The sequence below is a fragment of the Hypomesus transpacificus genome, unplaced genomic scaffold (assembly GCF_021917145.1).
Source record: "Hypomesus transpacificus isolate Combined female unplaced genomic scaffold, fHypTra1 scaffold_287, whole genome shotgun sequence".
Lineage (NCBI taxonomy): Eukaryota > Metazoa > Chordata > Actinopteri > Osmeriformes > Osmeridae > Hypomesus > Hypomesus transpacificus.
The window spans coordinates 71,904-84,278 of NW_025813814.1; the positions used below are offsets into that span (position 1 = coordinate 71,904).

The following is a 12,375-nucleotide window of genomic DNA, read 5'->3' on the forward strand; positions in this document are numbered from 1 at the left end:
CTGCTTGTAGACTTCTACAGCCTGCCTACTTCCCAGGAACATGACACAACCAAACATACTGGATATAGTTCATTTCCGGTAAAACTTAATGGTGAAGATGTGAGCTTTGGAACCGACGGAAAACGTCCCAGTCATGCTAATTCATTTTTTTTTGGAGTCATTTGGATCCATTTATACAATGTAAGTAGGTCAACCTGCAAATATATGTGTTAGGAACATGTGAAATATTCCTGTCGTAAACCTTTCGATACTGCAAAAGTATTGTAAAGGGATATTTGCTACAAATTAAGGACTTTTCCCCCCTCAACAGCTCCGATTCCAATCCGCGAGAAGCAGAGTATAAAAGTAATTCTCCTTCAACAAATGGTCGGGGGACTTTTGAAATGAAATCGACGGTGTCTTGGTTGTCATACTCAATCCTATTGGCAGGGTTTTCAACCCTCGCACTGGACATGATTTCAGAACCTCAATGCGGACAAGTCATATGTTCACCGGTAGGCTAACACTGCAGATTCTTTAGTTGAAACATCAAATATTGAATTTCATTTTCTTTATCAAGTCGTGCGTCCCGGTCGAAAATTAAATGAAGACCACTTTATCATTATTAAGTTGTTCATGCTTTCATTTTAATTGTATGCTGATTGTACTGTAGCAATGTGGCTAACTAACTGAACCTTGACCGCTCCCTTGGGTTACAGTACTTTAACCTGTACTTTGTTATTATCAGGGTCTTACCTGCGAGATTGAAGGTGAGCTCTCCATTTTATTTTTTCATAACATCTCTTTCCAGTCCAACTCAGTTTCAACACTACCCCCCCCCCCCCCCCCCCCCCCCCAACACACACACACACAAAGTCACATTCCACAGTCACATTCCATATTGTTACACTTGTGTTTCGTATTTCCATTCTTGATCTTTCTCTTCCACGCACGCACACAGGCATTATTTTCTGATCTCTCCTGTTTGTGTCAGATATTCTCAGTCTCTCAACGGACAAGTCTGGTTCTGAAGTCAGCGACCTTGAGGTAGTTTACAAGCTCTGCTGCCCAACGAAACCACCAAATAGGAATACATGCTTACCCTGCATGCTCATCAACATCCAGCTTAACAGCAGTGACGATGAGGAGAGTGGATACGAAGACAATTTTGGTGTCCGGGATGATAATGAAGATGATGACGGTAATGATTCCAAGATCCGAGTATCAACACGTATCACTGAAAACGTTCACAGAACCCGCGCTGTCATGAAAACACTTTGCTCATCCTTACATGTCTGCGTATTTTGCAGCGAACGTGGTGGTGTGCTTTAACCGTCCAAACGCCGTATTACCGTGTAAAAACATCAACTTCAAAGTAACACCAAGGACTGCACCAAAGGTATGGATGATACCTTTACCATCAATAATTGCCTGTGATCGTATACTTTGGCGTGTGTGTTATTGACGTCTTCACCATCTAGCAGGCTCAGCTGTCACTGGTGCTGTGCGAACCGAAGATGGTTCAATTCGGCAGTAAAGTGAGCGTGACGGCGGGCTCCAAGCTCCGCACAGTGGAAGTCCCTTCCGTCGACAAAGGTACTGAGCAGTTTTACTGTAAAAACGTTGTTTTCCAAACCGTTTCTTAAGGGCTCTATCTGCTTACTGTATAATGAGAACATAGTGATTGGGAAACAATGACTAACACGCATCTCTGCCCCACTAGTGTGTTCCACAGAACTTCAGGAAAATGTGGTTGCTTGTAATGGTGAGTGAAGTTCCTTAGCTCTGCTCTCTGTTTTTCACCGACCTGTCCTGATAATATCTACCTGAAAACAAATATTGTGCTAAGGCTATTTATGTTGCTTTGGTACTGCTCATTATTGGTGACGAGAGTCTTGTTTGTGTCTGCTGGTTGTAGCCTAGCTAAATTTGTTCTGACCTTTCCTGTCATGTCAAAACGGCTTGTATGTTTGTCAGCCCCCAACTTTAGCGCTAAAATAGACCAGGTGAGGGACGTTGTCAATCTGAGAGTTAAAGGCAAGAATAGGAGTGCCTTCCCACTAATGACGTGCGTACAGCATGAGACATGCGGAATCTGCAAGGTAAGTGTGTTGCAATGGTGACTGTCAAGATGGTTATTTCTGAAATTTATTGCTGAAAGTTTTTTTCCTGGCTTGTCTTAAAGAGCTTTTTGTTTTGTGTGTGTAGGAGTGGAAAGAGGAGACCATTCCACTGCACTCTGTCACCCCTTGTATGTGTATTCAGGTACTGCCTTTCATAGTATTTTACCATATTTTAACATATCAACACAAGGGCAGTGTCCATATGAGTTCAGCCAATCGTCAGCAAGTTTAATAATTTTGTTTAAATATTTCAGACTGTTACTGGTTCTTAGTTATTGTAGATAAACAGACTATGTGCTTTCTGTTGTACTTTTCCCTTTTTCACCATTTGCTGAAATAACCTTGCCACAACTATAATAAGCTAGCTATACAACTTGTTAGTCATGTGGTTGGCTTGCTAGCTAACGTTAGTGGGTGAAAGCCAGACGAATGTAAATCTAGGTTACTAACGCTGGGGTGATTGATATAAAGCTAACTCGTGCTTTTACTTAGTGGCCTCCTCATATGACAGAAACCCAATCCTTAATTGTTTGAGTGTGTGTGCATATGTGTGTGTGTGCATGTGTGTGTGTGCATGCAGATGTGGTGGGAGAAAAAAGATGAAAGATCACATCGACATAGACGTTGTCCCTTCAGGAACAACACAGGTAAGAGGCTGGCATCTCTTCTTTCTGTTTCTGTTTTCTTTTTAACCACTGTTAGTCCGTAACTAGGCATCAAATCAAACTTGAAAGTTGATTTCCACTGCCCTTTATAAGTCCAAAAGTAATCTGCATATCTCACATTTACTTTGCTGCAGTATTGTAGGCTACAAAAAATGAAAACGTAAACTTAGATGTGATTTTGTTTGTTCAAGAACGCTTTCAACGTAACGTATGGGACAACGTGTCTGTGTCCGTGGGCCGGGGCCAGATGAACAGTGGAGCTAGCATGCTCTCCTGGAACGTGTCAGCGCCCTGCAGGCTGGAGGCGCAGGTGTGGCTGTGTCAGAGGGGCGCAGCAGCGGGCGAATGCAGGGAGCAAAACAACTCCAGGCAGAATCTGGTGGACGGCCCATGGAGGGAAAATCGCACAGGATTCTGGGTAACCAGACAGTGTTTAATTGGACTGTGCTTTCGTAAATCGATCAGTCATCTGTTGACTGATTTGTTTTCCTCGGTGGGATACTGTATGCTAATTAGCCGAGGTGTGATCTGACAGTGAGTGTATTGTCTCTTTTTCATCACAGCAGGTGCAGGGAGCGTTTGAAGACGTGGAGCCCAGTGCGGACCTGTGTATGACGGTACAGTGATACTATTGGTTCTGTCTGGGACAGTAGCCCACTTTAAAAAATTATTTGAAATAATCAAATAGGAGAGCTTTTGTTTGAGTCTTGTAGGAGTGTTATGTGGGTGATGTTGTCTTGGTTTGGAGAAGACCTTACTACATGTTTGCAAAGCAAGTTCAATCAGTGAATTGAAAATAAGCTAAATGTATTATTAATATGCAAATGTTTGTGTGTGTTTCTATACAGGTAAAAATACAAGGAATGGACCGAAATATTGGCCCCTTCTGTCTTAATGCAGATTGTAAGTATTTTAATTGTAAAGACATTGTTTAATTTAAAGTTGATCCCCCCCCCCCATTAAGGTAAAAGTAATAAAAGCTAAAACAAAAAACATAACATGACCTAATTGCTGTGCTGGAATTCAACTGTATTCTGACACAAAAGTACTTAAGTAAGTTTCAACTTATATTTTCCCTTCCATTTACTGAAAATAGGTTCCCTTTATGCACAGATGTTTGCCATCCACACTGAGCTTGTCATCTATATAACGACTGACAGGCTGAACCTGATAAAGAAACATGGTCTCAAAAAAAGCTAGCTGGATGGGTTACAAACCAAGCCTGTATACCTGCTTATTACTTATTGAGGGGTTATTTTGTGTAGTCCTGACAACCTTGCAGTCAAGACTCAAACCATCAGTCATGTGCCAGATATATTGTCTCTCCCTTTCAGCCAGTAGGTGGCGGATGAGTCTATTGGTTCTGGTCACTGTGCTGTTAATCGGCGTAGCTGTTCTCGGAGTGTGTTTCCTATACAGCACATTAAAACGTGAGTATGATCTGAACGATCTCTCCCATTCAGGAGACATGCAAACTCAAACTGTCCAACTGGCGTCTGTATTTCCTCTTTTTCACCCCAATCAATGGCTCTCATTCATGCTGTATGTGACGTACTAAGGAGCTTTTGTCTTGGGACTTTATTGACAACATTTGGGAATTTGAGGACACACAACAGCAGGCACTGTACATGAGTTTGACGCACGCTTGCGCATACAGCAAACTGAGAAGATTAGAACTGACTCAGAAACAAGGACGTCCTTGTTCGAGTTGGTTAATTTTTAACCGGAAATCTTTGTCTGACAGGATGGGCATGGAATGTTCAGCAGAAGGAACAGAGTGAGTGAACGGCATGACTATAAAACATGTTCTAGTTGCTGAGTAGAACTTGGCAATCATTGCAACATAAAGCCATTTCACTTTAACAATGCCATCATGTGGACACAGTGTGAGTGCGTGTGTGTGTGTGTGTATGTGTTGGTGTCACCGCTACCTGCACACATATAGGTGCTGATCTTGCATGGCTGATCTAATATTGTGACACACTCTACGTCTATAGAATTAGCTGCAGTGCCTCTAACCCGCATGTCTCCCGTCTAACTAGGAGCTGGTAGGAAGGGACACGTGGTGCTGCTGAGCCCCCCAGATGCAGAGGGGCCCGTGTCCGAGCAGGTGTGCGAGCTGGGCTCCCTCCTTGTTGCCCAGGGCTTCAGGGTATCTGTGGATCTGTGGAGCCGAGCCCAGCTGGGCTCTCTCGGGCCCCTGCCCTGGCTGCACTCCCAGCTGCACCTCCTGGACACCCAGGGGGGCCGGGTCCTGGTGGTCTTGACCCGCTCTGCCTGGGAGAAGGCCCACCAGTGGGGTCTGGACCCTCTACGACAGGGACTCCTCGCCCAGGGAGAGGACCCTCAGGCTGAGGGAGGGGGAGAGATGGACAGGGACCACCCCGGTGTCCAGGGCTCGTCCCCATACAAGGACGTCTTCTCTGCCTGCTTGAGCTGCATCCAGGCGGACAAGCAGCGGGGTGGTGCAGGAGAGCGTTTCACCTTGGTGACCTTTGAATCGCACCCTGCCCGGCCCTCCACAGGGAGCCAGGGGGTTCTCCCAGAGCTGCTCAAGGGGCTGCCCTGGTTCCACCTGCCCTCCCAGAGACAGGGGCTTCTGTCGGCTCTGTCTGGGGGCAGGCCAGGGGTGACCTGGAGGTGGACTGAGGGGCTGAAGGGAGGACTGTCTTCTGTCTGGCCTACAGGGCTTTAGGACCCAGGAGCCGGGCAGCCATGTCATTGGGTAAAGCTCTTTCTGTAGAGGCTCAGCCAACACCCTGAACTCATCCTGCCTTTCTTCACTGATTATGTCACACTATGTATAAACATAAACTCCATTCTTTATATTTAGCAGTTTCTTGTGCTACCAAGTTTGCTGCAAGTTTTCATTTGATTTGAAGTGAGACTATTTTTATACACTCTGATGTCAAAGGTTAAAGAACCCTTTTTAAATGTAGATGAACCTTTATTTTGAGCACTTTATTTGAGGTCTCTAAGAAAACCTATTAAAGCTGTTTCGATTTGATGTTACAAAATTGCACTTTAAAGAGCTGAAAATAGTTTAGTTTAAAACTGTAGGATTCTACAATGTGTAGATACTTCTTCAAACAGTTGTTATGTTGTTTTAGTAGCAAGCTTGTTTTTTGGGGGTGAATAACTTTCATGCTACCTGTTTATATTGTATATAGATTTTTTTGCATGTGACACGATATCAGTGTGAAACAAAGATACCATGTCCCTCTCTTCTAAGGCTAAAAATAAAAATTATTGTCCACGTGGTGTGTTGGGTTCTTATTGGCCGTCTTTCAGCTTGGTCGCGCACGGTCCCCCTGTTTTTCAATTGGTGCAGCTCAGTGTCATTGCAGACCCAACGAACGGGTTACTTGTTTGGGATCACTTGTTGCGCCTGTCTGCAAGTGTCTGCCAAAGAATGATGACCGAAGGTGGAACTCCGCATAACCGGCGCGCTTGGAGACTCATATTAACTAGACATACAACTGAGCTGCAAGAAAGCCAACAGGCGCTCAAAAGTGCTGCAAACTTCTGTCATGTCTTAGCAAGGTGCAGAAAATCAAATCACGGAATTAGTTTGAAACGACTTTAGCTTACTGAAAGGTAATTATCATACATTCAAATTGTGTGCAACTGGGATTCATTATAGATTGTTGTTCGCGGGCATAAAACCAGTTTTTACAATGCTACAACTTTGAAAACCATGCTACTAATGAAGCATAACACCATTGACAACTTAGATTTTAAATTATTTAAATAGGCAACACATGCTTACGATAATTTACCTAATAGCCCATATTTTAAATTATCTAGGCTATCTTTAAAGCGAAATATTCAAGATTCAAAAAGCTTCTTACTACAATTAAAAGTAAAAAAAAAAAATATATATTATTTCAAAACCCAATCATTATGCCATAGGACACAATAACTGAAAATTGTTCCAATTTATGTCAGTCAGGTCCTTCACTGGTTGTATGCCCCTCAAGAACCGTTAGTGCAATTACTAGAGTGGCAGGGCGAGCGAGCGAGGGCAAGAGAAGAGCGTGAGATGTCCTCTCGCTGGCGCCTCCTGCTGGCATTAGGGCTGTACTCGGTGTTGGCTCAGCTGGGTCAGGTGCAGGGCTGTCCGGACAATTGTAAGACATGCTCCGGACCAGGACACGATCTGTGTTTGGAATGCACAGCAGGCTGGACTATCCACGATAACACCTGTGTAGGTAAGCGAGGTGTATGTGTGTTCGTCTGTGTGTAGGGAAACAGTCATTTGAAGAAAGAAAAAGGAGATCAAAATGAATACATGTCCATGCAGCGATTCAATATTCTAGCGCATACTTCTCTGTAGTATGTGTATCTTCTTCCTCTTGTGTTTCAGACGTTGATGAATGTGGTACAGAGCTGGAACGGTGTCCCACCAACACCTACTGCCTTAACACCCAGGGCACTTATGAGTGCCGAGGTCAGTGCTGCTTTGTGCACGACAGCTCCTCCTATAATCACCTCTGGGTACATACGTGACACCATCACTCACAACCAAAACCTTCAATAGCTTTGTATTTACTTATCTAAGGACTGGCGTGTTATGTACGGGGGAACTTACTGTCAAAGATGCCCCCTCCCCCCAGGTTGTGACCCTGCGTGTGTGGGCTGTATGGGCGGAGGGTCCGCCCGCTGCAGAAGCTGTGCCTCTGGATACAGACTTACAGGAGCTAAGTGTCTAGGTAGGTGTGCGTGAGACAAGGTTAGTGAGAGAGAGACAGATTCCATTAAAGAGAGAGTGTGTGTGTTTATCAGACTCTGCATTTCTGTCAGACATAGATGAGTGTGCTGAGAGGGTGCTGGCTTGCCCAGGACTCGATGAGATTTGCACCAACATAGAGGGTTCCTTCAGCTGTGACTGTGCTGAGGGACTCACCCGAAAAAACAATGTCTGTGTTCAAAAGCGAAGGCCCAGTAAGTGTTCACACACACACGCACACACACAGTTGTATCGTCATTCCAACGGAGCAGTAAGGGTCCTCGAACACACCTGTCCTCATCATTCTCACCGATCTACTCCTTCACCAGGTGACCATGAGAGAAGTTTGTTTGAGGACATCCAGGAGGAGGAAGTGGAGGTTCTACAGCAGATGATCTTTGGTGTGCTGCTCTGTGCACTGGCCACTCTGGCTGCCAAGGGTGACATGGTGTTCACCTCCATCTTCATGGGGGGCGTGGCGGCCATGGCTGGGTACTGGCTCTCGGACAGGGGAGAACGTGCAATGGGACGTTTTCTGAAAAGGCCCTAAGCTAAAAGGCCATTTTTGTATCTTTGTTGGTGAAATGGAATGCTAGGTGGCCATTTCGACACGATAATCACACTTGCATAGGCAGTCTTAGGTTTTTATCGGGTGTGATTTGTATCAAGGTCGATACAGTTTATTCTGTATGGGTCCAGTTTTGTTCAATTTGTTAACCAAATTGATTTTTTTTGTTTTTATTTTGCATGTCCTGAAATGTTTATGGTTGCACACGACACCACAGTCTGCACACAGTGTGACCGTTTTGATGAAAGGTGGTGCACATGTAGCCTAGCACAGATGCAGTCTCTAGTGCCTGACCTGTAAAACCACATATACAATAAAATATGCAGAATTGTTAAAGATATATTATTGGCCTTTATTAGATAGAGACAGTTGAGTAAACAGGAAATGTAGGGGGAGAGACACGCAGAAATGACCGGAGCTGGATTCGGACCGGGGTCGTTGCATCATGGTCTCAGCTCACATGAGCTACGGTGGCACCCACAATCAAATCTATATTTTTAAAACTTAAAAATATCTACAACAAAGGCCATCGGTTTAAGTAGCTTGTTCATAAGAATCTACAAGGTTTGAGGAAAAGGCAAGGCTTCATTTTAAAGTCTGCACTGCAATCGTGACAAATGTTTCGTTAGGTTATTCTCGTTAGGTTATAACATGAAAACCAGATGAAAGCGCTGACAGAACTGTGGTTTCAGTGAGGCTGCTGAAGACTGTAGAAGGTGTCAGCCTGGGCAGCTGTGGTGGCTCTCTCAGTGGTGGGTCTCTCAGTGGTGGAGCAGTACACATGGTACGTGTCAGACTAGAGGAAACCACAGATGTCTAAGATTAGACACGGGTCTACAGAGCTGTACATACTAATTACTGATGCAGCCAACAAGGCACGTAAAGAATTGAGACACAATTAGACATTTTACTTCATCGTTGTCCGAGGTCCTTGCATTCTCTCCCGAGGAGCCTGTGTGTTGCAAATAAATATTTGTGTTTGTTTTAGTGTGTTTGTGAACATTACCCCACAGTCAGGGTTTCCATACATATTAAAACTTTCAAATTTTACCTGCCAACAGTTCTCAAACTATTCATGAGATACTCTGGCCTTTCATGCACAAACCAGGAAGAGCAGCGTTTGAAAGTGTTTCACTTGAGCTGTTTTGTCAGAGTTCATGTAGTGAATGTGAACTCCCAGGAGCTTTAACCCAGGAGCTATAACCCAGGATCTTTAACCCAGGAGCTTTAACCCAGGAGCTTTAACCCAGGGGCTTTAACCCAGGATCTTTAACCTAGGAGCTTTAACCTAGGATCTTTAACCCAGGGGCTTTAACCCAGGGGCTTTAACCTAGGAGCTTTAACCTAGGAGCGTTAACCCAGGGGCTTCAACCCAGGGGCTTTAACCTAGGAGCGTTAACCCAGGGGCTTTAACCCAGGGGCTTTAACCCAGGATCTTTAACCCAGGGGCTTTAACCCAGGATCTTTAACCCAGGATCTTTAACCCAGGGGCTTTAACCCAGGATCTTTAACCCAGGATCTTTAACCCAGGATCTTTAACCCAGGGGCTTTAACCCATTGGCTTTAACCCAGGATCTTTAACCCAGGGGTGGTGAGTGAGGAGGAGGGAGAGGCTCACCTGAGGGCACAGCCACAGATGGGACTGTGGTGATCAGACTGTAGAGCCCAGGATTCACAGGCTCCACCTACAGGTTGGGGAAAGATTTCATCTGTATTTGACAATTTATCTGCTATAACATTAAAACATTTTTGTTTGCAACATATATATAATATTAACATTAATTACATTTGATATAAAAGTTGGGATCTAAATAACCAACAAAAGAACAGTGTATAGTAACCACAGTAACACTCACATGGCTTCCACTGCTCACAGGCCCCATGCGCATTTTATCTACAACAAAGACAACATTCTGTAAATGCGACTTAAATAAAGAACCATTTCTAAGGTCATTAAACCACCAGCGCTCAGAATTTGCCCCGAAGTGGAAGTGGGCCTGTGGTGCCTGCCTGAACAGGAAGTGGAAGTGTACTTTTAGCAGCATGTGTTTGTTACTTTGTTTCTCTGGAGCATACCTTGTCTGCTGTATACAGGGGTGGCAGCACATACAGGGGAAAGAAAAAGGATGTACTGTCAATATTTTACCATGAACTAAGAAGCAAGATCTCTCAAGATACAAAGGGACTTTCCTACCTTTTGGAGTGATTTTTCCCTGTAAAATACCACCAAAAGAATGAACCCCTGAACACACAGAGTACTATGGAGTGTAAATACTTCTCTACAGTCCAGGTCAGGCCAACACTTGTGAGCTCCAACTGGAGAATCTTCCTGAGAGAAAGTAACCAGTCAGATGTACTCACTGCTCCTCCAGCGGACACAGACAGCTACCAGACCCCCCAGGGTCACACCTACAGTAGAAGCAGCCACACCCACCACCACCAGCATCATCTGGGCTCCTGTATGGGGACACCATGAGAAGACATTGTCCGTAAAGTTATTGTTTAAAATGTTAAAAATTCTGCCACGTGACAAGGTTTTTTCAAGTGCCACTTGAAGTGAAAAACAGGTCACCTGTAATTGTGACCCATCTGGAATCAGAGGGCACAGCAGAACTCTCATGGGAACCTGGAGATGAGTCGACTCTCGTAGACTGCTGAGGTTCTGGACGTGACATTAGACCACAAGCAATTAGGAACTAAATAGAGGAAGAACATACAGAATGACTGTGCCTGGGTTATACAGCTCAACACTACATATTTTACAAGACTAATGAGTAATACTGTAACACACCCAATGAACTACAAACATCTTTGGACTTTATACATTACTGGGCCAACTCACTTGCACTACTTGACTGTGTTTGGGTACCAGAGGGAGCATATGTAGTTCCTGCTGTTAAACCTGCTGAAAAGTACTTATGAACTTTCTGAATTTAGACCATTATAGCAACTTAAAAACAAGGATTGGTTTGAAAAAGCTGTATTTAAATGCAGACCATTGTAAATAACAGTTGCTTCATTCCATCCTTTTAAAGTGAGACGTTAGCTTACAGGTAGCCAGTGAGTCCAAAACATATTGAAAGCGTCTCCTTTGGTTCTGTTTCTGGTGTTCCAGAGGATGAAGAACCTACTCACCAGCAGCAGCACTCTCAGTAGTATCAGAGGGTGCAGAGGTACCTTTAGTCAAACCTGGACACCAGAGGTACAATAATCACAACTCAACAATCAGAGGTGAAAGATGAACAAGCCATCTGTGTTTAAGAATATGCTGTTAAAATGCTGTTAAACCTGCTGAAAAGTACTCGTGAATTTTCTAAATTTAGACCATTATACCAACTAAAAAAACAAGGATTGGTTTGAAAAAGCTGTATTTTAAAAGCAGACCACTGTTGTTAACAATTGTTCCATTCCGCCCTTTTTGTCAAGCAGTATTAGTCAATCCTGGACACCAGAGGTACAATAATCACAACTCGACAATCAGAGGTGAAAGATGAACAGAACATCTGTGTTTAAGAAAACGGAAACCTTATGGTTGCTCTCAAACTCACTTGAAGTTTGATATTCTGAGGGAAAAGTAGAGACAGCCATTGAGCCTAAGGAGTATTTAGCATTATCATGACAGGGTAATATTGTACAAATGCTTTGCCTTAAATTGACATTCAAAGTTATGCAAAAAAATTGTGCAAATAGTTTTACACAAAATAAAAGTTAAAGTCTATTTGTCAGGTACACAGAACAACATTAAATAATGATAGTTGTTATGTAAATGATAACATTCATTATTACTGACCTTGACCCCTTTGACTGCTAACAGCACCTAGATAATAAGACAGGAAGTAAGATGAACAATAACCCATCCATTCAGAGCTACCATCTTCTGAAACAAGACATTTAAATGAAACAATGTTTCCATACAGCATCAGGCATATGCATATCTGCAAATTATAATATAAAAATATACTCACAGAGGAAGAGGACAGCTGACAGCAGCGGACCTTGGTTGGAGTGCAGCAGACCCATGTTACAGAAGGACAGACATTAGCAGTGTGTGAACAGACCTGGGGGGCTGGTGTGACTGACTGAAATGACGTTGAAGCATCAGTAACCACACAATGAGCTCTGAAATGATCAAACTGAAAAAATGCATGTGGTGAGCTGAACCAAGAGAGTAAGCACTCACACTTTGTCACATCTGGAGAAAGCAAATAGTAATAATAAGGTTTATATTCTGTTTACATTTACATTTAGTCATTTAGCAGGCGCTCTTATCCAGAGCGACTTACATTAAGTACAGGGACATTCCCCCGAGGC

General features: G+C 43.7%; 3 protein-coding genes across 8 annotated transcripts; 2 read left to right on the forward strand and 1 right to left on the reverse strand.

The window, feature by feature from the left end:
* Positions 1-16: 16 nt before the first annotated feature.
* LOC124463486 lies at positions 17-6,023 on the forward strand. 2 transcript variants are annotated; one of them, XM_047015219.1, is made up of 16 exons: positions 17-180; positions 311-494; positions 728-749; positions 974-1,180; positions 1,290-1,378; positions 1,461-1,575; positions 1,703-1,744; positions 1,957-2,081; positions 2,188-2,244; positions 2,683-2,749; positions 2,959-3,185; positions 3,331-3,384; positions 3,616-3,670; positions 4,102-4,197; positions 4,512-4,544; positions 4,810-6,023. In XM_047015219.1, exons 1-16 carry the CDS (start codon positions 134-136, stop codon positions 5,460-5,462), a joined length of 2,073 nt encoding a protein of 690 aa, XP_046871175.1. In that variant the 5' UTR covers positions 17-133; the 3' UTR covers positions 5,463-6,023. The 2 variants fall into 2 exon arrangements, with proteins under 2 accessions (XP_046871175.1, XP_046871176.1); XM_047015220.1 differs by having other exon boundaries at positions 1,464-1,575.
* Positions 6,024-6,153: 130 nt separating this feature from the next.
* Positions 6,154-8,637, forward strand: LOC124463487 (protein disulfide isomerase Creld1). 2 transcript variants are annotated; one of them, XM_047015221.1, is made up of 6 exons: positions 6,154-6,364; positions 6,716-6,978; positions 7,134-7,217; positions 7,384-7,479; positions 7,571-7,711; positions 7,826-8,637. In XM_047015221.1, exons 2-6 carry the CDS (start codon positions 6,810-6,812, stop codon positions 8,044-8,046), a joined length of 711 nt encoding a protein of 236 aa, XP_046871177.1. In that variant the 5' UTR covers positions 6,154-6,364; positions 6,716-6,809; the 3' UTR covers positions 8,047-8,637. The 2 variants fall into 2 exon arrangements, with proteins under 2 accessions (XP_046871177.1, XP_046871178.1); XM_047015222.1 differs by having other exon boundaries at positions 6,720-6,978.
* On the reverse strand, positions 8,393-12,164 carry LOC124463488 (flocculation protein FLO11-like). 4 transcript variants are annotated; one of them, XM_047015224.1, is made up of 13 exons: positions 12,030-12,164; positions 11,855-11,881; positions 11,613-11,657; positions 11,200-11,253; positions 10,907-10,966; positions 10,637-10,726; positions 10,426-10,521; positions 10,259-10,277; positions 10,141-10,148; positions 9,921-9,958; positions 9,683-9,749; positions 8,976-9,016; positions 8,393-8,860 (listed from the first exon to the last, which is right to left on the reverse strand). In XM_047015224.1, the coding sequence occupies exons 1-13, from the start codon at positions 12,082-12,084 to the stop codon at positions 8,753-8,755; spliced, it is 708 nt and encodes a 235-aa protein (XP_046871180.1). In that variant the 5' UTR covers positions 12,085-12,164; the 3' UTR covers positions 8,393-8,752. The 4 variants fall into 4 exon arrangements, with proteins under 4 accessions (XP_046871180.1, XP_046871181.1, XP_046871179.1 ...); XM_047015225.1 differs by having other exon boundaries at positions 10,141-10,145; positions 10,907-10,969; XM_047015223.1 differs by having other exon boundaries at positions 10,907-10,969.
* Between the last annotated feature and the right edge of the window lie 211 nt (positions 12,165-12,375).